Source organism: Chiloscyllium plagiosum, unplaced genomic scaffold, assembly GCF_037043375.1.
Source record: "Chiloscyllium plagiosum isolate Xiang-an unplaced genomic scaffold, Cpla_swu_hap1 HiC_scaffold_37, whole genome shotgun sequence".
NCBI classification, from domain to species: domain Eukaryota; kingdom Metazoa; phylum Chordata; class Chondrichthyes; order Orectolobiformes; family Hemiscylliidae; genus Chiloscyllium; species Chiloscyllium plagiosum.
This window is the reverse complement of record NW_028270175.1, coordinates 21134225-21161309: the sequence shown is the minus strand read 5'-3', so window position 1 is coordinate 21161309 and position 27085 is coordinate 21134225. Positions and strand designations below refer to the sequence as shown.

General features: G+C 41.7%; 1 protein-coding gene across 3 annotated transcripts in view; it reads left to right on the top strand.

Annotated features, from left to right (window-relative positions):
• LOC122540344 (segment polarity protein dishevelled homolog DVL-1-like) overlaps positions 1-27085 on the top strand; it is a 129756-nt gene that overhangs the window by 41879 nt on the left and 60792 nt on the right. For all 3 annotated transcript variants that reach the window (XM_043675922.2, XM_043675923.2, XM_087980444.1), the window contains one exon: positions 13150-13271. In XM_043675922.2, coding sequence (XP_043531857.1) covers positions 13150-13271 — 122 coding nt within the window. The remainder of the gene's footprint in view (positions 1-13149; positions 13272-27085) is intronic.

Genomic DNA, 27085 nt, shown 5'->3' with positions numbered 1-27085 from the left:
CAATGATGCAGAAGGTACCTACTGTTAGGTGGGACATGTTGGATAGACTGAAGAATTACATCTTGTCCATTGTAATACAAAAATTGGATGTTGTGAGAGGATGGGACAGGCTTGAATTCAGTTATGATGATCCACTCAGTTGAGTAATTTGTTGAACCAAGATGGCTGAGGTCTCCATTCCTGGCTCTCCTTTACGATGGAATCAAAACTGACCTTATCTCAGACGTGTTACTGTTTAACTGTTTCACCTGACACCAGCAAAATACTAACTGGGACATCTTTCTTAGCCCCTGCCGCTCTATTTCTGTATGATTTCAAGCTGTGCTCAGGTAGATATAATGTCTCAGAGGAACATTAATACCAGATGTCCCATCTATTACATATCATACATATGTGATGTAAAACAATAAGATATAAAATGATACTTTCATTATAAAATCCAGTTGGTGACATAAAGTCCTTTGGAGGCATAAAATGAGACAGGAATCTGATATCAGTGGAACTGCAATGATGCCAATGGTCAAAACCTTAAGATTGCTGAGAACAGCTCCTTTCTGTGACTGCATTCTTGTGGTCCCCTCTTTTAAATAAGACTTGAATTTTAGCTCTTAGTTCAACCAAAGGAGCCTTTACTAAAGAGTGAAAGTTTGGTTGATGTTCACAAATCTCCATCATGCAATGAGTGCCAACCTAAATTAGAGTTGTAGGAGGTGACATGTGCACGCAGATCAGGGAGGAGAGAAGATCAGCACATTGCTGAACTTATCCCTAGCCCTTACCAACTGCCATGTTCCCCTTCCTGGAGCCAGGTGGCCATGTTGGCTAATGCTGCTTCTGGGGATGGGGAAGTGGGCATAATAGTGGGTCTTGGAAGGGCATTGCGGTAGCTGAAGAGGACTGGATGACAAGATTTTCATTTTAGAAGGGTAAAACCCATGCACTACTTGGCTCCTCTTTGCCAACCCTATCCTCCTTGAGTTCTTGATTCCTGCCAACTGAACATTCTGGCAATGCCATATTGGAGACTGTGCATCTTGTGTTGCTGCAAAATTATGTTAGGAGCCTCTTCCTATGTGTGCGCTCTTGCCATCACTTAGAGCTGGTGTTTATAGTGTTTGCAACCTTAAATAGTAAGGGACAGGATGGTGAGTGGGTTTGACATGATTTACTGCAGCAAAGAAACAGAAGTCCAAACAGCTGTGTTGCATGCCCAATGCAAAGATTAGGAGCATCTGCAATGTGTTGGAAAAAAGTTTACAGTAGGAGTAGGAGGATCTAGTTATTGTGGTCCATGTAAGTACCAACACCATGAACAGGACAAGGAAAGAGGTGCATTGTCAGTGTGAGGAACTAATCTCTCGATTTATTACCTGAGTCCTGAGCAAATTGGCGTAGGGCATCCAAGATTAGAGAAATAAATGCAGGTGGTGGGGAGGGTAGGTGAATCCACTTGGACTGGTAGGATGGTGGGCTACTCCTGGAGCAGCAGGAGGTAAGACCTGCACTAGGGGTTGTGGCGAGATGAAGCTTCTGCAATGGGATTCTGCTCATTTCCAGCTCTCTATAGCTACCACATTCCCTTTCCTAGAACTGGGAGACCATTCTGGCTGATCCAGCGACCCTGGATAAGGAAAGCACCAGAAAGGGCAGTGCAGTGGTTGGAGACAGCTAAGTGGCTTTATTTTTGAAGGTAAAGTTAAGGATGTTGGGATCTTTTTGCATGGGAAAAATGAATTCTAGTTTGTGGGACACTGGTACTAATGTTGAAGAAAGTAGGATCTGTTGGGATGGTCTACACTTGAATTGTGCCTGGGGCTAGTAATCTAGCAATATCTGAGAACATAGGTTTTAAATTAAACATGGAAGAAGTTTGAGAAGATGTGATAAATTAGTGATTTGGCAATGGCATGAGAAATGGGAATCAGAATGGGAAATAATAAACTCCCAGTGACAGGAAAACGTGGAGAGTGCATACCAAAGAGTTAATCAAAAGATAAGGTGAAAGATTACAAAAATAATAACAAGACAAAATTAAAGGCATGTGGCATTCAGAACAAAACAGATGAATTGAGTGCAAATAGAAATTAGTAAGTTTGATTTGATAACCATTACAGAGATGTGGCTGGGGATAATATGGGTTGAAGGTACAGGATAACAGGTACAGAACATTTAAAAAGGACTAGAAGCCAGGAAAAATGGTAAAGAGTGGCTTTACTAATTAATGGTGGCATTAGCACATTGAAGAGGGATGATCTAAGTTTAGGAAACCAAGAAATGGAAGTATTTTGGGTTGATAAAGGCAATAACTCTTTTGTGGGAGTGATGTGCAAGGCTACTAACAATAACCTCGTGTTAGGATGGACTATTAAGGAAGAAATAATGACAGCCTGTCAGAAAAGCATAGTAATAGTTGTGGGAGATTATAATCTACTTATAGACTGAAAAAGTCAAATGGGCAAAGGTAGCATGAAAGAGGAGTTCATCAATTGTTTTTGGGAAAGTTTCTCAGCTTTGTAGCCAGCCAGAGAGCAGCTTATACTTGGCCTAGTATTGCGCAAAGAAATAGGATTAATTAGTGATCTCACAGTAAAGGTACCCCTAGGTTTAGCAATCAAATTCTAATTGTATTTTGTGTTTACTTTGAAGGAGAGAAGAGTGGGTCCAAGACTAGTACTTTAAATTTAAATAAGGCCAGTTATAAAGGCATGAAAGCAGAGCTAGCTGAACAGGCAAATTGAGTCAATGAAGGTCAATGGAAATGTCATGACAGACATTTAAGGGATAATTCGACTACACAGAATAGATAGACTTCCCTTTGAAAAAGATTATTGAGGGAGGTCCCACCATTATAGTTAATATCAGACTTGAAAGAAAAATGTTTATAATCAGACACAAAAGATTGGCAGGTCAAAAGATTAACAGAATATTTAAGAATTCAAACAATGACTAAAAGTTTGGTAAAAGGTAAATATTCGAGTACTCCAGAATATAAAGAATAGATAATAAGAGTTTCTATAGATAGTTAACCAACGAGTCATCAAAGTCAGCATTGGTCCTAATGTCAGTCTGGAGAATTGATAATGAAAAATAAGGAAATTGCAGATGATTCGATTAGATATTTTGCATCAGTGTTCTTAGGGGATCCAAGTAATATCCCAGAATTAGCTGGAATTCAGGAAATGGAAGGGCGGGAGGAACCGGGTGGCATGATGGCTTAGTGGTTAGCACTGCTGCCTCACAGCACCAGGGACCCGGCTTCAATTCCAGCCTTAGGGGACTGTGTGGAGTTTGCATGTTCTCCGTGTGTCTGTGGGTGATTCCTCCAGGTACTCCAGTTTCCTCCACTGTCAAAAGATGTGCTGGTAAGGTGGATTGGCCATTCTAAATTACCCATAGTAAGCTAGCTAAAGAAAATCACAAGGGATGTGGTATTGAACAAATTATTGGAGCTATGGGCTAATAAATTCCTGGATCCTAGGATCTTATTCCCTGGCTGACTTGATCTGGTGGGGAACTTGCTTTTAACCATCCTGTAGTATTAGAATTGCCCACTATCCACTCAGCATAGAGGAGAGCTTGCAGGGGTTCACCATCAATTTGTGTAGCCACCACATGTTTCAGATCCTCCATTGCACCTGTTCCCAACAGCAAGGTTAATAGGTCGCCATTCTTAGCTGAGAAGTTGTCCTGGATGGATAGATGAAATTTTCTCCTTGGCAACAGCGCTAACAGAAGTCTCAGCTGGCACAAGAGTCTCCAGGGTGCCAGTAGCTGCTCTGCTCTGCCCTGCTGCTTCTCCCCCATTTCAACAACACTGTAAAATAGCTGCTCTGTTTTTATTGTGAAATCACTCCACCATTGGTGCCAGTCTGCCACCAAAATCCTCAGCTCTGGAATTCCCTTCTTAAACCATGCTACCTCTCTTTTCTCCTCTGGGCCACTCCTTATATTTCACTTCTTTAACCAGGCTTTTGGTTTTTTGCACTGATGTTTCTTTGTGTGGCTTAGGGTTGAACTTTGATAATCACCTGAGTACCACCCTGGAACACTTTGTGATATTTAAGGTTCTGAAAAACACACTTTTGTTGTCATTGGCCTTGATGCTAGGAGGCAGATACACATACATAAGAGAACACATACACACATAGTTTAAGACCATTCTGAATGGGATCTTGTGGTATTGCAGCTATACTGTTGTAAAACTAGTGTGTGCTGGATTTTAGCAATTGAACCGTAAAATCTTTTGAAAAATGTATATCTTTATATCAATGACTGAGTGCTCCTTAACTTCTGTGATTGAGGAGTAGAAATTTAAACAAAATCATGAATACTGGAATATTGAAATCCATGGAGAAAGTCTTCCAAATACACAGCTCAGTGAGCAGGCAACTCTTCTTAGTTTTGAGTTGGCTCCTTCACAGGAACAGACAGTCCTAATGTTATTCCTTGAATTGACAGGCAGTGATTCTGAAATACAGTGATCTGTTACTAATTAATAATGAGATGATGCTTGATTTAATCAGAAATCAGGCAGGCACACTTTCTGGATAGTTAGTCCAGCCACGCATTGTGCATTTATTGCCATTGTGCATCCTATGTTGTATGTAAGCCAATAACAGCATAAGTTATCAATGATAATGCAAAATCAGTGAGAAACCAAATAAAAACAACTGAAATTCTTTATATATAATGTGTAGACAGGATGTGAGGAGAGCAATATTTTTATATAAGATGGTTGATGAGGGGTGGTATGAAGTACAACACCATGAAACCAGTTATGTTGAAGCTGAATGCAATTGATAGGACAGGAGCAAGTAACTCGATAAAATAATTAAAGAGGCTTCTATTGCTTTCAGAACAAGAGGGTTTTTTTGGGATTAGCCTGTGTGGCTAGCATGTTCGGTATAAATTTCCTTTTATTATTTAATGGAATTTGGGCATCAATTCTTTTTCTAATCCTTAATTGCCTTTGAACTGAGCTTATAAATCCATTTCAGAGGGCATTTAAGAGTCACCCACATTGAAATGGGTCTCGAGTCACATGTAGGCCAGATCAGGATGGCAAATTTCCCCAAGAGTGAGATATGTTTTTACAACAGTTAATGATAATGCCATGACACTGAGACTACCTTTATTATGAGATTTATTAAATGAAGTTAAATTCCACTGGTGGGATTTGAACCTGTGTCCCGAGAGCATTGGCCTGAGGGTCTGAACTATTAATTCAGTGGCATTGCCACGATACACTTGCTCCCGTTCAGCCCTGTAGGCCTTAAGCACTCTCCTCTATTAAATTATCCTTAAAACTACCTCTTGGACAATCATTTGGCCACCTATCTTTGTGTCAACTTTTATTTGTTAAGCTGCTGATGAAGTGCCTTGGTACATCAGTGCAAGTTGTGCATTAAAATAATTGTATTACTCTATTATCTGTTACACTTATATTCTACATTATTATTTAACAACAGCTTAAGTTTGGGTAACATGTTTAAGGTAGTAATATAGTTGTCTAGCAGTGAGGATGCTTCATCAATCATCTAACAAAATTCAACATTGATCCATGTAGGAAGGTTTAAAGACCAAGATGAAACTTGTTAAATCCCAACTTAAGGAGTATATGTAGATAGGAGTTTTGCACAAAATGTTGAAGGATTCTGTATCTCACCTGATAGTGAACCCCTTGCCCTGTTCCAACCCTCTGACTCATCGTGATCAGTGTGGCTGGTCAACTGTGAAATATCCCATCACAATTATCCAGGCAGGAAAATTCTGAAAGGAGTTTTATTTTTTCTGTTACGCCAGCCTCTTTATATAGTTTTGATAAGATTATTTGGTTTCTTCTAGAAAAGAATTAGCATGGACATGATCAGAATGACTGACTTATTTCTGTATGTGTGTGTATAAGTAACAATGATTTGGTGAATCATTAACCTTCCATCATTGTGACTCTGAACTGACCCCTGTTGCTGTTCCCTAGAGTCACTGAATTTTTCCTACAAGCCGAACAAAAGTTACTTCTGGTTTGGTGCAGCAGGTTTCCTGAAACAGCAGTGAGGTGAATGATCAGTTCATTTGTTTTCTTCTGTGTTCAGTGAGGGGAAGTACTGGCCAGGACACTGAACATCTCTTCTACTCCTCTTCTATTTATTTCCTTTAACCTGAGAAGGCAGACAGGATTCAGCTTAACACCCACAGAGCAGGAGATCACTGCTTTGTGTGAAACTGTACTGTGTTAGCTTTCTCACTGGGGATGCTGATAAGAACTGCATTCAGTAGCTGTGGCCCAGGGTCCAGAGAGAAGAAATTAGCAGGGTTCCTTCTGCTGATAGCTGTCTCATTAACCTCTATTGGATCATATGGTTTGTGGCAATGTGATGCAATCGGAAACCAGGTCGGAGTGTTTGACCATAGGGATAATATTACAGTTTCTTGATTTCTTGCCTCTGCTTTTGCATTAAATCCTGAATCTTTAGGTGGAAGCTGCAGAGTCCAAAGTCAAACCAATGTGGTTCCACAGAGACACTGATAAGCCAAAGGGAGCTTATCATCTGATCGTGTTTTAAAGTGAGTTGTGGAAATTAGCAATGTTCAGAAAGATGGAATAAAAGATTTCAAAGTTCACATTTCATTACTCAAATATTCCAGGACAAATCTTGGTTCACAGCTGTTCTTTATCACTCTCCCCACACCCACCTCCGCCTAGTCTCCTGTGGCATAGAATCTAGATTGCGTGGAATATCAAAAGGATTTTTTAGGCCACGTCATCTGTGCAAGTGTTTAGGCTCCACTCAAGTTTCCTCTCATGTACCTCCCACCAGCCTTCCAGCTTTTGTTTTGTTCCTTTTGTAACATGTCCTTGTCTATTTTTCCCTTGAAAGTATCTAAACTATGTGCCTCAACCACTTTCTGTGGTAATGTGTTCTACATTCTAGCTATTCTGAAAAATGATATTCTTCCTTATTTCCTTGGATTCGTCTTGTAACTATTTTATATTGTATCTTGGATGCTAGGTACAGATTTTTTACAATGTAAGTTTCTGGTCATACCTTTACCTGGATTACAAATTGTCATTTGGTCACTGTGATGCAAGAAGGCATTCAAACTCCCTAAAACTGATGCAAATAGCCATGAGATAGATGCATAAAATCCGAGAGTCTGAGTTAAGAAAGATATTGACAGACATGTGGACTGAATTCTCACACTGAGGGGAACGGAGGTTGGAACTGTTTTTAGATCCCAATCCTGTATCGGTCAGAAATGAATAAAATTTGAGATTTGTTCATGGAGGAGGGTGCCAGATGGGTTGGAGGGGTAATCAGAGGCTTTCCATCCTCAGAGGAATACCCTGCTGCAGTTCAAGGTCAGTAACAGTAAGTACAGTTCAACAGGAAGGTCCAGTCTCAGTATCTTTAAAACATTTTAAAATGAAACAAGAAAAAGCAGTTGACCACAACCATGAATGGGAACAAAAACTTTTTCTGCAGTAATCTTTGGTGGCATCACCACCCAAACAGTCAGGAAAGGTCTGCAGGCTGGCCAGGGCACCGGCACCACTGCCTGATGGTGCATGCCTACCTTCAGGTGGGTGATCTTCCCCTATCCTTTTACACCTGGAAACCTGAGGCTGTCCAGAAAATCCTAGTCAGTCTCCCTCACTTTAACGAAATTCTTAATGAATCTAATTGTCTTTCTGCCATAGTGGGGCAGGCCAGCAAACTCAACCAAACATACTGTGAGTGGCACAGTGGCTCAGTGGTTTGCACTGCTGCCTCACAGCACCAGGGTCCCAGGTTCGATTCCAGCCTTGAGCGACTGTCCGTGTGGAGTTTGCACATTCTCCCTGTGTCTGCGTGGGTTTCCTCCGGGTACGCCGGTTTCCTCCCACAGTCCAAAGATGTGCGGGTCAGGTGAATTGGCCATGTTAATTTGCCTGTAATGTTAGGTGCATTAGTCAGAGGGAAATGGGTCTGGATTGGTTACTCTTCAGAGGGTTGGTGTGGACTGGTTGGGCCGAAGAGCCTGTTTCCACACTGTAAGGAATCTAATCAAGAACTGGGTCAAAAAGCTAAAATGCCAGCTAAGCATTCTAATTTCAAACTCTGTCTGCCTCCGGGCGCAATATTGGTGGGCTTGAAGATTCAATCAAGAGCTTTTCAATTTTAAAACGTGGCAGCTGAATATCATCTATTAGAATATATAATCTGTAGAAATGCCATGTCCTGAATACTACATTTTCACAAGGACAAATAGTCATTTCCAGGCACCAGAGTGTCATGAATTTTATTTGCCAGTTAACACCTCAGGCCTGAATGTTTTTCAGGACTTGTTGCACGTGAGCATGGATTCCTATTGTACCTGCAGAGTTGTGGATGATGCCAAGAATTGTGCAAACATCCTACTTTTTGACCTTTGTCCTGATGCGAGGTGATTGGACAAGTCTGATCTCAGAACAAAAGCTGGTTTGTTAGATCATATGTTTAATTGTTTCATTTAGTTAGTTAACAGGATGATTGGTCAATAAAACATATTCACATGAGACTAAAGATGTTCTTTAAGAAAGAAAGTAAGTTTATTACACAAAAGAAAGAAAACAAATGAGCAAACCAATCTATGTGTACCACAGATCACACAAGTGTTAAATCATAGAAGTAGGCAGTTCATTCCATTGTATCTGCAATGGCTGTTCAAGTGAGCATTATTGCTGAGTGCCAATCTCCTGTTTTTTCCTTGCATCCTTGCATTATTTCTATCCAAATAATCACCATTTTTAATGCTTCAATCAAACTTTCCTCCACCGCACTTCCAGGCAGTGCATTCCATACCCGAATTGCTATGTGAAAAGTTCTTTTCTCATCTCGCATTTGCTTCTTTGCAAATCACTTTAAGTCTGGATATTTATGTATATGTTACAGTTAGAAAGATCTTAACACAAACGTTAAATCACAGGTTCAACCGGTTTCCCAATGCGATCCATAAACGTCCAGCAAAATTACACTCCTGTCTCAACTGTTCAAGTTTCTATATAACTGACTCCTTCTGGTTTCTCTTCCTTTGAAGTTTTCAGACAATTTTACAATTCCACCCTGAATCTGCTGGCAGAAACCTTTCACAAATCTAATAGCCTAAACTTTCAACAGTTCTAACAACCTGAAGATTTCATGCCCAAACACTCTCTGCTTGGATACTAAACAAACTAGATAAACAAACATTCCTGTTGCAATGACTGGTTTTCATTGAACTGAATTAGAACCTGCTTTTGAACTTAACTCTTGATTTTTTTAAAAAATAAAACTGTTCTTTTCTGAACTGAGCTGAAAATAAAACAAATGATCGATATATTCGCACTGCTTGTCATAACCTCAATGGTATAACTATCTTTTTCCATTAACTCTCCTCTGGTTCTCCCAAACCCTTTATTGCGGTCGTATGTCTTCTTTGAACTGGTGCATTTAGATTACTGTTCCAGAATGGCTTTCTGACCCGTTTTAAAATAAAACTTACACATCCGTATGCCTCTCTTCTTAAAACAGTCCAAATCCAAAAATGATAATGTATTTTACACATCTTTCATCATACAAGAGGTATTTTCATTTTCTATCAACAATTTTTGTAACATTATTTGTCACATTAACAGTAAAATGTTTACATTACACACAATGAGTTTCATGTCAATGAAGTTTTATACAAGTCAATTTCGATAATGTCATTTGGTTCCATCTGCAGATTTGCTATCCTTCAGTTTAATTGTGGATTTCCATGTAAGTTTCCCCCATAAAACCATAAGACATAGAAGCAGAACTAGGCCACTCGAGGCCCATCGAGGCTGCTGCGCCATTCTTTCACGGATGATATGTTTCTGAACCCCATTCTTCTATCTGTGTCACTGAACGACGTGGTTTCCACAGTCCTCTGCAACAATGAGTTCCACAGTGTAATGACCCTCTGGCTGAAGAACTTTCTCCTCATTTCAGTTCTAAAGGATTGTCCCTATGAGGCTGTACCGTTGGGTCCTAGTCTCTCTCACTCGTGGAAACATCCCCACATGTAACTGTGAGATATCATCGATATCTAACAAAACTGCTGCTGCTTCTTAGACCTTTGTTACTTGATGTTAAATAAGTCTTACAGTTACTGGCTTCTGAAATCTTCCATAATCATGATTTCTCCTACGTTCTCAAACACTTTTTCTAACTTCAATGATCAAAACCACGGATCCCTCAGCATTTAATTTTTCTTTTGCAAATTCTACAAACTCCTGACTAGGTTTCTTTCTCGTAGTCATGCATTTTAATTCATGACTATTAGTGAAAAGCTCATAAACATGAGATTTGCTTCTTAACAGTTTCATATTCTGCAGTTTCCCCTTCTGACAAACTGGTGTATAGGTCTAGAGCTACCAGTCAAAACGGATGGGCCTTGTATAAAAGTTAATGTTCAAAATTGGAGTAAGACCAATTTTGACAATATGAGACACGAACTTTTAAAAGTTGATTGGAGTAAACTGTTTGCAAGTAAAGGGACAACTGGCAAGTGGGAGGTTTTGAAAAGTTCATGGGCAGTATGTTCCTGTAAGATTGAAGAGTAACGCTGAAAGGAGTAGGGAACAATGGATGAATAGAAATATTGAGGCTCTGGTCAAGAGTAAGAAGAAGGCATACATTAGGTATAGACAACTGGGATCAAGTGAATCTCTTGAAGAGAATAAGGGGAAACGGGGCATTCTTAAGGAGGACATCAGGAGGGCAAAAAGGGGACATGAGACCACATTAGCAGATAAGGTTAAGGATAATTCACAGAGATTCTAGAAGTATATTAAGAACAACTAGGGAGAGATAGGGCCCTTAAAGATTGACAAGGTTGTCTATATGTGGAACCTCTGGAGAGGGGAGAGATGCTAAATGAATATTTTGTGTCAATCTTTACTGTGGAGAAAGACAAGGAAGCTAGGGAACTCGGGGGAAATAACTTTTGACTTCTGAAAACAGTCCAAATTCCAGAAGAGGAATTACGAGAGATCTGAAAAAACATAAAGGTAGATAAATCTCTGGGACCTGATTAAATATGTCCTAGGACATTGTGGGAAGCTAGGGAAGAACTTGCGTGGCCCCTAACTGAGATATTTGATTCATCTACAGCCACAGATGAGGTGCTGGAAGGGTGGCTAATGTTGTGCCTTTATTTAAGAAAGGCTGCAAAGAGAAGCCTGGGAACTACAGACTGGTGAGTCTGATGTCAGTGGTATGTTGTTGGAGGGTATCCTGAAAGACTGGGTTTACATGCACTTAAGAGACAAGAATTGATTAGGTATTGTAAGCATGGCTACGTGTGTGGAAAATCATGTCTTACAGATGTAATTGAGTTTTTTGACGATGTGACCAAAATAGATAGTTGAGGTCAGTGGTAAATGTTGTTTAATGGACTTTAGTAAAGCCTTTGACAAGGTTCCACATAGTAAACTGGTTAGCAATGTTAGATCACATGGGATTCAGGGAGAGCTTACCAGTTGGATATAAAATTGCCTTGACGGTTGGAGAAAGAAGGTGGTGGTGGAGGAGGGTTGTTTTTTGGAGGCCTGTGGTCAGCCGTGTTCTGCAGGGATCCACTGTTTATGTCATTTTATATAAAGAATTTGGATGAGACTAGAAGAAGCATGGTTAGTAAGTTTGTGGATGACACCAAAATTGGTGGTATAGTGGACAGTGGGGAAGGTTATCTAAGATTACAAAGGTATCTTGATTAATTGGACAAATGGGCTGAAGAGTGACAGATTGAGTTTAATTTAGATAAATGCAAGGTGTTGCAATTTGATAATGTGGACAAGGGCAGGACTTACACAGTTAATGGTAGACCCTTGGGAGCATTGTAGAACAGAGAGATTTTGAGGTTCATAGTTTATTGAAAGCTGTGTCACAGGTAAACACTGGCAAAGATGATGTGTGGCACACTTGTCTTCATTACTCAGGCCATTGAATATGGGAGTTGGGGTGTTATGTTGAGGTTGTACTTGATGTTGGTGAGGACAGTTTTGGGGTAGTGTGTACAATTCTGGTTGCCCTTCATTAAATTGGAGAGGGTGCAGAAAAGATTTGCAAGCATGTTACCAGGAATGGAGGGTTTGAGTTTGAGTTATAAGGAGAGGCTGGATCAGATTTCTCACTGGAGCACAGCAGGTTGAGGGGTGACCATGTTTAGGTTTATATAATCATGAGAAGTATAGATAAGGTGAATAGCAAAGCTCTTTTCCCTAGGGTTGGGGAGTCTAAAACTAGAGGGCATAGGTTTAAGGTGAGAGAAGAAGGATCGCAAAGGGACCTGAAGGACATCTTTTTCACACACACATGGTGGTTTGTATGCGGAATACGGAAGCGTTAAATGCAGGTTAAACCATTCCTGATGATGGGCTTTTGCCTGAAACATCGAATCTGCTGCTCCTTGGATGCTGTCTGACCTGCTGTGCTTTTCCAGCACCACACATTCGACTCTGATCTCCAACACCTGCAGTCCTTACTTTCTCCTGTTCATGTACCTGTCCAATTTAAATGATGTGACTGTACCTGGTGACACTGGGGCACAAAGCGAATGTGTGCTGTGCTCTTGGTAACACCAGCTAGTCATCTAATAATGGAGCTGAAAGTGATGCAGATCAACTTGACTCCCTTCATGAGGAGTTACAACCAGAGTACATCAATAAATGGAATTTAAATTGTCCTGACACAGAAATGACATGGGGATAGAGCAATGGAAAAATAATATGTTTGTCAGTACCTATTCTGTCTTCTCACCACAGCAGTTTAGTAGTTCTTTGTTGTTAAGATAATTCTTGTTCAAATTCTTGGCTGAACACGTGGTGACAACTTATAAAACAGGGTTCATAATGCTAAGTTGGCTTATTTGGTGCTGTCCCTACACAGTTGGTGTCAGCCACCCTGCCCCCATCACAGTCTTCGTCTTGCTCCCTCCCCACCCCCACCCCACCCCTCCTCTCCCCTGCCACCCCCAAAAGCCATCACTCTGCCCTGGCCATAGTTTGTCTTCCCCTCCTGTTTACACTCCTTTCTCCACCTCTTTCCCCTCACCACTTGCTTAAGTGTAACCTGTGTGCAACTTCCTCCCCACCCACTCAATCTCTGCCTTTATCTTTCTCCACAGCTGGTCCTGGCTGAAGGCTCAGCATCTGACGGCGGCTCACAGTGTGCAGACAGTATGTCAGAGTTACCGCCCCCCATTGAGAGGACTGGCGGCATCGGCGACTCCAGGCCACCATCCTTCCAGTAAGAACCTCTCTTTGTCAAGTTCTAGAGTATAGCTTCATTGAATAAAGAGGCATGCCGAGCAATGCCTGTCCTGACTGGGCCTTCAACTCTTGTTTCTGTCCAAGGGAGTGATGGTTATGGAGTAAGAAACAGCAGGCTGTATAACAGCAACATCTATCTACTCTAATTCTTTCCTCACCGCCCATGGTCTCCTAGATGTCATTTCCTCACTTCCCAAAAGATGAGTGGCATGCAGTCAGATTTTTGTCCATGTCATAATCATCCTTACCTGCCCTACTGAAGATGCTGTCTCTTCTCTGAGGTAGAGGTCTCTGTACCATCCCCCAACTAAGATGCTGATTGCCACTAGGGTTCAGCTCCTCTCCTTTCCTGAAGGTACTGACTCTTCCTGGGCTTCAGCTCTCCTTCTATCATGAAGACACTGATGTAATTGGATGGGATGAATTCTTAGCATTGTTCAGCAACATTTTATAGAATCCCTACAGTTTGGAATTAAGCCACTTGGTCCAACAAGTCCGTACCAACTCTCCAAAGAATATCCCACTCAGACTCATCAGCAGCCCTGAAGGAAGGACTTGCAGCCTAGTTACAGGCAGAAGGCCTCCCTCTCAAGCTAATTTGCAACCTGATGGTCGTTAGCTGGCTCTGGGGCAAATGGGGACAGGTTCAATACTGTCCTCTACTCCAGGGCCAGAAACCAGCCCCTGCCCATAAAATCCAGCCCTTCATCCACAATGCTTTACTATTACATTTCTGTAGTGTAATGCTCATATTTTGAGGTAATTGCTATGCTGTGCTTGTGAACAGAAAGTGGATAAAAGAGTGGGACTTGATGTAACCCAGTCCTGATAAAGATCTTTAGAAGGATTGGGTTGAAGTTCTTGTATTTCTGTGTAGTAAACTCTATCCTATTACTGTTATTGAATTTTTCCTGATGTCAGCATTTTGCAAACTACCTGTTGCCTTTTCCTCTGATTATCTGCAAAAGAAAGACTTGCACAGTGATTTTTAATACTTCGGGTTGCTTGATGTTCCTTTAATCTTTAATCTGAGTTTAAAATGTTTTTATTTTGTTTGTTACGAAACCTTAACACTGGTAGTGTGGTAAAAGGGTGTGTGTGGGAGATCAGCATGGAAGTGTTCAGTTAACAGTGTTTCGTTTATTGAAAGATCCAGGTGATGGCTGAGGCACGAAGCCAAGGTTACAAAGAAAAAGTCAGCAGATTAATTAAATTAGGTGATGTCCAGCTTGTGCCATAAGGTAACAGTAATGGAATTAAGGGTTATGATGAGCAGGCGGTTAAATGGAGCGAAGTCTACAAAAAGATCAGCCATGTTATTGTTGAATGGCAGAGCAGGCTCGACGGGCCAGGTGGCTTAGTCCTGCTCTTATTTGTTACATTCTTATGTTAAGTTTGAGTTTCTGTGATGTAAGAGAATGTAGAGGTTGCTAGAAGTGAGTCCACAACTTTGAAGTTCTGGGCAAGTGTTTTAGTGTTGTAGGTACTACTGCTCAGGATTTGGAAAGTGCACCAAGAGAGGAGTGAACAAGAATCAGCTGGAACCAAGTGTTTCTGCTCTTTGCCTGTTCTTCCATACAACTCTTAGCAGCACCGATCAAGAGAGTAGGAGAATGAACAGCCTGGGAAGATGACTGACCAGTAGGTTGATGTAGGGACACAAATGGATTCAGTGATTTCCAGCCCCCGCCCCCCATCCCCACATTGACATAACTATCAGAGGTCATGTGAACGGCATTAGGTACTATGGGATTGAGCCCAGGGACAGTGGATAGTTTTAGGGGGAGGTGTAGATGTAACCTGCATCAAGACAAAAGTAAATTGTTCTGTTTGTTTCATTAATTCCAGCCTCTGCCTTTTAAAGGGGTTACAGTCAGGCTAAGCCTAGAACTGAGTTCTAAAGAATGGTCACTGGACCTGAAGTGTTCACTCTCCTTTCTCTTCACAGATGCTGCCAGATTTGTTGAATTTTTCCAGTCATTTTTGTTTTTGTTTCTGATTTCTAGCATCCACACTGTTTTTTCTGTTCGGTAGCAGTTCTTGCTTGTTGTCATTTCTTTCCCTTTGTGTAAAGCAGTGTTCTGGATACAAACTGGGCTACTGACTCCCTCTACCGTCCCTTTATAGGAATTGCAGCAAACTGCATGAACAGGAACAATGTGCCTCAGCATTGTCAACAGAAAACAGATCAATTTTACCAAATCCAGCACTACTCACTTAGATGCTCATTCACCTATCACCCCTGTACTTACTGACCTACATTGGTCCCATTCACTCAACTTTTTGATTTTAAAATTCAATTATTATTTCCAAATTCCTCCATGATCTTTCCTCTCTCCTATCTTTGCACTTTTCTCCAGAATTAGTCCCTCTATGGTCTGTGGACTCCTCCTGTTCTCTCCTCTTGCATGTCATTGATTTCCTTCACTCCATAAACCAGACTGCTTCTTAATAACTACCAATCCTTTTTGCTGAAAAGCACCTTAATATACATTAAAGATGTTAGAAGATGCAAGTTATTGTTGGTTTCGTTACTACCCTCTACAGCTTTTAATTTGATTTATAGTTTTAATTTTAATTCTCAGCTAGACTCACCTAATTTTTGTAAGAGCTAAATCCTCTGCATGTGCAGAGAATCTTGAATGTGGTTTGGATATTTGTAGCCACAGATTTCACATACCATTCTTGTTAAAAAGGTATCTATCAATCATCTTGATTCCTACGTCCTGTTATATTTATACTAGTTCTTTATAAAGTGTGTGTTGTGAGCAATGCAGCACCGTTGCAGTTTATGTATGTTACAAGACCTAAATGTCTGCATCATAATGCACAGTTTGCATCATCAGTTATCGGCGAGTATAATCTTTGGATTGCATTTTACTAAAAGTGCTTTCTTCGATTGCATTTACAATGCAACATTTTCTCTGTGGGTCACCTCCTAGGATTTTTGTCACCTTAATGCCTCATAAGCTCCTGGTCTTCAGACTATCAAAAGGATAGTCTGTTCACCATTCTTTCTCTCTGTTTCTCCTTTTATTCCAGTTCAGAGATTTTGATATGGAACAAAAGGAAACTGTTCAGGTATAAACTCTTTTAAAGGGGAATCAAATTAATTATGTCCTTCTGCTCTTTCCCTAAGGTACTGCAAATTTTTACTTTCTTGATGAAAGATGCATGTTTTTGTCCTCTAGCAGCTGCTTGTTGTTGAGGTCTAGATATGAGGTGTATGGCAGTTCCTTCCCACATTCTTTGAGTGTGAGCCTAGGTAGAGTGGATCAATAATGGAGTGTGTTTATTAAACAGTTCCTTCACAAAGGGTAAGGAAAATCCGTCTTGTGTGAAGAGTGAGAGATTAGAACTGGCACATGGGAGGTCAGTGAAAAAGCTAGAATTCAAGATTTTTAAGATTGCGAGACAGAGCGATGATAAGAGACACCGGTTTTATGAAGGGCGCTGTAGCAAGTGGGCTTTGAAGGGACCAAAGTGTTGATGGTGGAATGAAGGATAGAGGTCTGGCCATGCTAGTATTTAGAGAGGCTGGAGGATGGGAGGCTATTTGACCAGGGATTATTGATGTCCAGATCTAAAAAGAGGGAGAGTTATAGGCTTTAGGAACTATCCAGTATTGGTAACGTGCTTATTTGGCTTCATCTACTTCAGGGTCTCATCTGATAGATTCAGTGCCTGATGTTTGCCATACTGGAAGTTTCACAATCTGTTTTCAGTTCTGTGTTTTCCAGCAGAAGCAGAAGATGTAGCATCTCAACTTCTGATAGATTATAAACAATATACTGAGCCCCAGGCTTTCTGCTAATGTGATCAGCTGCACTGAGAGTGCTTCCATTATTGCTTTATAAATCCTCACCACTGCGCTCTCACTTTCTCTTTCCCTTTCCTTTCATTCTGGGTTCTTATAGCAACCAGTTGAAGAACTGATTAGTGTATTGAAAGCCTGGCTTTGAAATTCATTACTGCTATAGCACCCACTGAACGCCATCATATTCATGTAACTGAAGGCACATTCATGCCACACTAGCCCAATGCCTGGAACTGTCGCAGCTGTGCTCCTAATTTAGTACCCTCTCATTCTCTCTGGGAATCTTGCGACTGAAGGTTTCATCAGTTACCTTACCACAAGGTGACTATTACAAAAAACAAACATGAAATATAGTGTTGAGCATTTTCAAAACAGTGCCCCCAATCTCCCTGTTCACAGAATGAAAACAACCATGTCTCATGTATAATTTCTACTGATTGATTGCCATGTGCAATTGGTACTAGAGTTTCCATTTCAGGGAATCAGCTTCATTATCTATCGAGAGTGTGGTGCTGGAAAAGTACCGTAGGTCAGGCAGCAGCTGAGGAGCAGGAGAGTCGACATTTCGGGCAAAATCTCTTCGTCAGGAATGAGCCCTTCATTTGGATGAAGGGCTTTTGCCCGAAACATTGACTCTCCTGCTCCTCAGATGCTGCCTGACCTGCTGTGCATTTCCAGCACCACACTCTGAACTCTAATCTCCAGCATCGGGGCAATCCTCACTTTCGCCTACTTCATTACCTGTTGGCCTAAGGTGCCTATTTCCATAGTCACCTTGACCTGCACTACATGCTCCCCCTTTAATCAACTGCTGGTCTCAACTTCTTGAGTTATCACATCTCTTACTGAACACAATTTACAGCAATATTCCATTTTCGAATGAGATTCTTCTTCACACGTAGACTGAAATCTTTACCTTGCATTGCATCACCTGAGCTTTGCACTAATTCAGTCGCTGCTTCTTTGAAGATTTAATTGGTATATTGTAAAATACGCTGTAGTTGACCTCATCACTTTGCAAGGTGAAGAACAAAACAGCTGTGTACAGTTCAAACATAAACTTTATCGCAAATCACTGATACCATGACGATTGAACACTATCTGTGGTTTTCTTTTCAACTTGAAATTCCCATAATGGTCTGTGATGAGGTCTCCAGAATGTATTGACTAACTCAACTCTATTGACTTAACTTGTAGCAACAAGGTCAGCCAGGTGAACCCCATAGAATGAGTTCCCCAATTGGACCAGATTAACAGCACCAATCAGGGACCCCTAGCAGACAGATATAATCAGACTGTCCAAGGTTCTGTTCACTCTGAAAGTTGACTCTGAGAAAACCGGATCTGTGTCAAGTACTATGCACGTGTAAATAAAGGGTAAGTTAGTGACAGGATACCGCCCTCTGGAGTTATTTCACAGCTCAACTCTATAATTAAAAATAGCAGGATCTGTGGTTTGGTAACATTACCTCTCAGGAGGACTCTGTCTGCGTTTAGAAATCTTTCCTCTGGAGGGTGACATTATTCAACTCAACTACCTTACGATGTATTCATATTTGATGGAGTTCTGGGAGTGTGTATGTTTCTATGGTGATCCCATGAATGCATCAGTATTTTCATGGCTGTTCCTGGGGATGTGTCTGTACTTATATGGGATTCCTTGATGTGTGTCAGTTTGGCATTAACTGGTCCCATTGATAGCACTCTCATCTCTGAGTAAGAGGGTTGTGGGTTCAAGTGGGTTGACACTGCACAGCTGCAATATTTGTGGTGCTGTCTTTCACGTGGAGCATTACACTGAGGTGCAGTTTGCTCCCTCAGGTGGATGTAAAAGATTCTATGACACTATATGAAGAACAGGGGAGTTTCTCCAATGCCGTGGCCAATACTTATTCCTCAAACTCATACCTCAAAAAAAGGCATAGTCTGACCATTATTTCATTACTGTTGTTATATCTTCCAATATGAAGATTGGCACCATATTTCTTCGGGTACAAGAGTTGCCTATTCTTCCAAAGTACTTGATTGGCTGTGCAACACCTGGAGACACAGTAAACTTGTGAAAGAAGTCTTTCTAGTGCAATGCTAAAGACTGGATAGTATTAAAGTGTTAAACATTGCAATGTTTGGTATATCTATGGAGAGGCCAGCAGTTGAATTGTCAATTGCCTATCACTTAAGTAGTACTGACAAACATGCGAGAGAAAACCCCTTTCATTTTTGTCAGAATTTTGCATCATACAAGTGTTGTACATGGGTACAGCAGCAACATGAGTTATGCCAAAGGTGTGCACAGCTGTCTGGCCCTGGCTACTGGGCTTTTCAGCCACTGTGTGGACAGTGCAAACTGAGCAGAATTAAAATTTTAGATGACGCCATTGGAGGGCGATGTAATGCAACACACTTCATGGATCCATTCTATAGAACATCAATTGAATTGCCGCTGCCTGATCTGCTCAGTATTGCCAGCACTTCTCCTTTTATAAATAGGGGCATGTTTTGAGATTTTTACTCAAAATATAACAGCAATGTTTCATGAACTTCTTTGTACTTTTTACAAAAGTCTTGCCGGTGGGAAATCAATTATTAGGCTATGAAAGATGACTTGTTTATGTGTGGCATCTTGTCACCTCTCAAATATATCTCAAAGTGCATCACACTCAATGAAATAGTTCAAAGTACTTGAGTACACTGTACACTGCATGTGCACAATCGCAACGCGCGCACACAAACATAGGCAGGCAGACAAACAATGCACAGGAACTGCACAGAAACCCTTGTCAATCACTAATTTCAAAACTTATGGCCGAATTTTTCTCATTGAGTGCCCTCAGAAAATCCACCTTATGACCCTTCACAATCCAGGAATGTCAGCTCCAACGCTCGTTACTCTCATGCAAAGTATTGATAACGGGCCAGTTACTGTTCTGCCAGGTGTCATGGTTGTAGTGCATTTCAGGTGTGCGACTGACAATAAGGAATTAGTGTTGTTCTTTCAAATTTCTTGACCTGGACATACTTGAGCAGTTCAGGTATCCTCCTCCTCTGATAGGATCTGGAAGTAGGGATGTTGGCTAGAACAGGAGCAGTGTTGAGGGTTGCAGAGATTATGCCAGCAGCTGGAGAAGCCTGAAGGTAGTGGGAAGGAGGGTGAATGTAATTTTATTCCATCTTCCTTCCTGTGTCTTAAGATTATTCCTTAGATTTATCCTCTTCATGACCGATCACATCTCTCAAAGACGCCATTTTGCTCTGTGGAGATTCTCTGCCATTGCCAAGACATATGCTATGTTTTCCATTGACCTACCTGGTTACACTAAAAATGTGCCCACTACAGCCTCAGACCTCATCCTGTCCACTGGCAAAATCCCCAAAATTCCGAGATCATGGCAGTGGATTGTGGGCAGTGGAAAGGGCTGCAGAGGGACACCTGCTGCAAAAGCTCTGCACTCCATTTTCATCTTTGTTTGTGGAATTTTTAAGGCAGGAAGAGGACATGACATAAGAACATGATGAACAGAAGCAGGCGCAGACCATTTGGTCTTGAACATGATCCAACATTCAATTGGATCATGGCTAACTGATTGCAGTCTTTCCTTCATATTGCTGCCTGTCTCAATAATAACAATAATCTGGTATTATCTAAGCATAATACAAATCAGCTATGTGGATTCCATTTAGTTGAAAATCTCTGTGGATTTATTTTCAGGTATACCATACAAAGTAATCTCCAGCCACAGCTGATGCCTCATGCTACAGTGCAGACACACTTTGGTCATGTAACAACATCCAAGCACTTAGCTCATGTACGTATTGATCTGTTAAAGCAATATCACTCCAATGGTGATAACACAATTTCCACCTTTTTTTCCCTAAAGATAGTTCTTGTATGCTACAATTGAAAAGATGTTGTACAAACATAGGGATGAGAAAATGTATGGGTATAGAACTCTAAGAATCCATTCACAGCGCAAACAGAAATTGCTGGAAAAGCTCAGCAGGTCTGACAGCGTCTGTGGAGACAAATCAAAGTTAACGGTTTTGGTCCAGTGATCCTTTCTCAGGACTGAGAAAGAATCCATTTATTGTTTCGGTGGTTTGATGACTCATTTAGATCTAGTTTGGGGGTAACCTTTTTAAAAATATGAGCTTTGTCCCTGGTTTACCTTGTATTGTTTTACAGGCGTGTCATCAGTATATTGATTTATTGCCCTGTTGTTCCATTACACTTTTGTTGTCTTGGTGTGTAATTTCATCTTCCCTGCATGCAATTGATGCATTGTACGCTTCCTTGAGCTCGCTTCTGTTCCTCCTCAGTATTGCTTTATTAGGTGTCATGATTATAAGACCTGGGCTCGCTTTACACTTTCGAAACTCTGCAGTTAACCATGTTCCTGTTGTAGGATATGTGACTCCGGTGTTTGTTCTGTGTTTGGTTGAGATGAGCCACGCCTGGATGCTAGTCTTGCACCATCTTCATCCTCCCTTTATTGTCAAGACGTGTGATGCATCTAGGAGAATTTGGATGAGTGATGGCTTGGCAATATCAATCTCATGATATGTGCATGATGATGGTGACCTCACACCACAGATGTAGCTGTCAGGTGTAATGTGGCAACATGAAAATCTTGTTTCATTGTATTGAACTTCAGAATGAATGAGTTGAAGTGCAAAGCTTTCACTCAGTGGACTGTTTGGTTTGATATAATGTGATAGAATGTCATATGGTTCACACCCCATTTGATGCACACTCCTGTGAAAGCTCTGCCCGTGTACTGTGGCCCATTTCAGAAATTTAGGTGCACAGATGGACTGAAAGTGGCACTCAATATTTCTGCCACGGACATGCTTGAAGTGATCTTTAACTAAGATTAAAACATTGCCATTCAGGATAGAGAGATCAATGGTGACTTTGGACTGATGGAATCTTACGTTGGTGTAGAGGTTCTCTCTGTTGCTGTGGCCTGTAGCTCCAGCATACTTCTCACCCTCACTAACTTTTCAATCTAGTTATTAATCCCTGGCCAATATACCACATCAAGTGTCAGTTATCTTGTTTTTCTATGTCCATGTGCCCTTGCTACACTATGTCCAAGCAAACAGCTTCAAGCACAAGTACTTGGGTTTTCTTTGAAGATAATGCTTCTGGAAATACTGAGCTCATCTCTATAAGGCCAAAAACATGTGTGTGTGTTTGGCACCTCTTTTATTTGTCAGGCCACATGCCAATCAATCCTGTCACACCCTCTTATTTCAGTAAAATCACCTCTCAGTCTTTTAAAAATTAAGCTTGCCTTAGTACAAACTAACAATCCAAAGTAGTCTGATGCCTGGTTGGATCCATAGCACACTGTTGCAGGAGATTGTCCCAAATACGTAGAACATAAAACAGTACAAGCCCTTCGGCCCTTAATGTCGTGCCAACCTTTTATCCTACTCTAAGATCAAACTAACCTACCTACCCTACATTTTGCTATCATCCATGTCCCTATCCAAGAGTCACTTTAATGTCCCTAATGTATCAGACTCAACTAACACTGCTGGCAACGCATTCTACACACCCACTACACTCTGTGTGAAGAACCTACCTCTGATATCTCCCCTAAATCTTCCTCCAATCACGTTAAAATTATGCCTCCTCATAACAGCCATTTCCGCCCTGGGAAAAAATTCTGGCTATCCACTCTATCTATGCCTTTCATCATCTTGTACATCTCTATCAAGTGACCTCTCATCCTTCTTCATTCCCATGAGAAAAGCCATAGCTCCTTCAACCTTTCTTCATAAGACATGCCCTCCAGTCCAGGCAGCATCCTGTTAAATTTCCTCTGCACCCTGTCTAAAGATTCCACATCTTATAATGAGGCAACCAGAACTGAACACACTATTCCAAGTGTCGTCTAACCAGGGCTTTATAGAACTACAGCATAACCTCACTGTTCTTAAACTCAATCCCCCTGCTAATAAAAGCCAACACGCTATATGCCTTCTTAACAAACTGACCAACTTGGGTAGCAACTTGGAGGGATCTGTGGATGTGGACTCCAAGATCCCTCTGTTCCTGCACACTGCCAAGAATCCTGACTTTAACCCTGTAATCTGCATTCAAATTCAACCTTCCAAAATGAATCACTTCACACTTTGCCAGTTTGAACTCCATTTGCCACTTCTCAACCCAGCTTTGCATCCTGTCAATGTCCCGTTGCAACCTACAACAGCTCTCCATACTGTCCACGACTCCACCAACCTATGTGTCATCAGCAAACTTACTAACCCACCCTTCCACTTCCTCATCCAAGTCATTTATAAAAATCACAAAGAGCAGAGTACCCAGAACAGATCCCTGTGGAAACACCTTCCGCCTTCTTTGGGCCAGCCAATTCTGTAGCCAGACAGCCAGTTTTCCCTGTATCCCATGCCTCCTTACTTTCTGAATGCGTCTACCATGGGGAACCTTATCAAACGCTTTGCTAAAATCCATGTACAGTCCATCCACTGCTCTACCTTCATCAATGTGTTTTGTCACACCCTCAAAGAATTCAATAAGGTTTGTGAGGCATGACCTGCCCCTCACAAAGTCATGCTGACTATCTCTAATCAAGCTATGCTTCTCCAAATAAATATAAATCCTGTCTCTCAGAATCCTCTCCAATAATGTGCCCACTACTGATGTAAGACTGCCTGGTCTGTAATTCCCAGGGTTATTCCTATTCCCTTTCTTGAATAACATTTACCACACTCCAATTATCTGGCAGTACTCCAGTGGACAGTGAGGATGCAAAGATCATCGCCAAAGGTGCAACAATCCCTTCCCTCGCTTTCTGTAGTAACCTTGGGTATATCCTGTCTGACCCAAGGTATTTATCTATCCTCATGTTTTTCAAAATTTCCAGCACATCCTCGTCTATAACAGCAACCTTTTTTGCACGTATCAGCCTGTTTCATCCTGTCCTCATAAACGACAAGGTCCCTTTCACTAGTGAATACTGAAGCAAAGTATTCATTAAGGACCCTCCCATACCATCTCCGACTCCAGGCATAAGTTCCCTCCACTATCCCTGATTGGCCCTACCCTCACTCTGGCCACCCTCTTTTTCTTCACAGAAGTGTAGAATGCCTTGGGGTTTTTCTTAATCCAACCTGCCAAGGCTTTTTCATGCCTCGTCCTAGCTCTCCTCAGTCCATTCATCAGTTCCTTCCTAGCTACCTTGTAACCCTCTGGAGCCCTGTCTGATCCTTGCTTCCTCAACCTTTTATGTAAGTTTCCTTCTTCCTCTTGACTAGATATTCCACAATCATTGTCATCAAAGGTTCCTTCACTCTACCAACCCTTTCTTGCCTCAGTGGGACAAACCTATCCAGCACTTGCAGCAAATGTTTCCTAAATAACCTCCACATTTCTGTTGTGCATTTCTCTGAGAATATCTGTTCCTAATTTATGCTCCACAGCTCCAGCCTACTAGCATTGTAATGCCCCCTCCCCCCAGTTAAATACTTTCCCATACTGTCTGCTCCTATCCATCTCCATGAGTATAGTAAAGGTCAGGGAATTGTGAGCACTATCACTGAAATGCTGTCCCATCGAGAGATCTAACACTTGACCTTGTTCATTGTTAAACATCAAATTCAATATGGCCTCCCTCTAGTCAGCCTATCTACATATTGAGTCAGGACTCCTTCCTGGATACACCTGACACAGTCTGCTCCATCCAAACTATTTGCACTAAGGAGGTTCCAGTCAATATTAGGGAAGTTGAAGTCGCCCAAGACAACAACCCTGTTACTTTGGCACCTTTCCAAAATGTGCCTTCCAATCTGTTCCTCTGTGTCTCTGTTGCTATTGGGTGTTTTTTTTTGGGGGGGGTGGGGGGAGTCTATAGAAACTCTCAATAGTGTGACTGCTTCTTTCTTGTTTCTGACTTCTACCCATAATGACTCAGTAGACAAACCCTCCTTGACGACCTCCCTTTCTGCAGCTGTTATACTATCCCTGATTAGCAGTGCCACTCCTCCACCCTCTTTTACCTCCCTCCCTATTCCATTTGAAACATCTAAACCCCGGAACATCCAACAACCATTCTTGTCCCTATGATATCCAAGTCTACAAAATGGCCAGAACATCATAGCTCCAAGTACTGATCCATGCTCTTAAGTTCAACACCATTATTCGTGCATTAAAATAGACACACTTCAACCATCACACTGATGGCAACTTTGCCCTATCAACTGTCTGTCCTTCCTCACAGATTCTCTGCAAGCTGTATTTCCCTGTTCACCAGCTCCCCATCCTCTGATCCATAGTTCCAGTTCCCATCCCCCTGCTAAAGTAGTTTAAACCCTCCCGAAGAGGTCTAGCAAACCTCCCGTCCAACATATTGGTGCCCCTCCAGTTCAGGTGCAACACGTCCTCCTTGTACAGGTATCACCTTACCCAGAACGTATCTCAATGTTCCATGTATCTGAAGCCCTCCCTACTACACCAGCTCTGCAACCACGTGTTCAGCTGCACTCACTCTATGTTCCTAGCTTCAGTAGCCCATGTCATCAGTTGCAATCCTGAGATTAGTAGGCGGAAGTGGGTACTGCAGATGCTAGAGTTCAAGATTAGAGTGGTACTGGAAAAGCACAGCAGGTCATGCAGCATCCAAGGAGCAGGAAAATCGCCATTTTGGGCAAAAGCCCTTCAGGAATTGTGGATTAAGGGCTTTTGCCCGAAACGTCGATTTTCATGCTCCTCGGATGCTGCCTGACCTGTGCTTTTCCAGCACCACTCTAATCCTGAGATTACTACTCTGCTCGTCCTGCCTTTTAGCTTCCAATCTACCTATATTCACTTTTCATGTCCACATCCCTTTTCCTAGCTATGTCATTGGTACTGATGTGTACCATGACTACTGGCTGCTCGTCCTCCCCCTTAAGAATCCTGTAGACTCGATCCGAGACATCCCAGACCCTGGCACCCGAAGGGAACGTACCATCCGGGAGTCTTGTTCATGACCACAGAATCTCCTGTCTGTTCCTCCTATCTCTTGTATCTCCTATCATGATCGCTATCATATTCTTCCGGCTTCCCTTCTGAGCTACAGAGCCAGGTTCAGTGCCAGAGACCTGGCCACCGTGGTTTCCCCCTGGTAGGTCATCCCCCCCTAACAGTATCCAAAATGGGATACTTATTATTAAGGGGAACAGCGACAGGGGATGCCTACACTGACTGCCTATTCCATTTCCCTCTCCTGACAGTCATCCAGCTACCTTTATCCTGTAACTTAGGTGTGACTACCTCTCTATCACCCCCTCAGCCTCCCGAATAATCAGAGGTTTATCCAGCGCCACTTCACTAATGCTTTCTGTGAGGAGCTGGAGTTGGGTGCACTTCTTGCAGGTGAAGTCAGCAGGGTCAGTAGTGGTGACCCTTACCTCCCACATTCTGCAAGAGGAGTGTGCAACTACCCTAGGTTCCATTTCATTTGCTTTAAGTTGCCAAAAGAGATTTTAAAAACCCTACCTTACCAACCCTCCACACAGAGTCCTGTTTACATTCAATAAACTCTTCCCAGTGGCTACCTCTGTCTAATTTGATGTTCCCAATCTGCATGAAGATTCAAGTCACCCATGGTTAGTGTGCTTCCTTTCTCCATACTCTCATTATGTCACTTTCGTTTCTGTCCAACAGAACAGCTACTATTAAGAGGTATATAAACTATTCCCAATAGTGTCATATTCATCCTTTTAATTACTACATTGACTCATATGGATTCTGTATCATCCTACCTAAGATAATTTCTTGCTAACGTAATTATTCCATTTCCTATCAACAAAGCTACCACCACCCTTCCCTTCCTGGTAAAAACAATGACTGCAGATGCTGGAAACCAGATTCTGGATCAGTGGTGCTGGAAGAGCACAGCAATTCAGGCAGCATCCGACGAGCAGCAAAATCGACGTTTCGGGCAAAAGCCCTTCATCAGGAATAA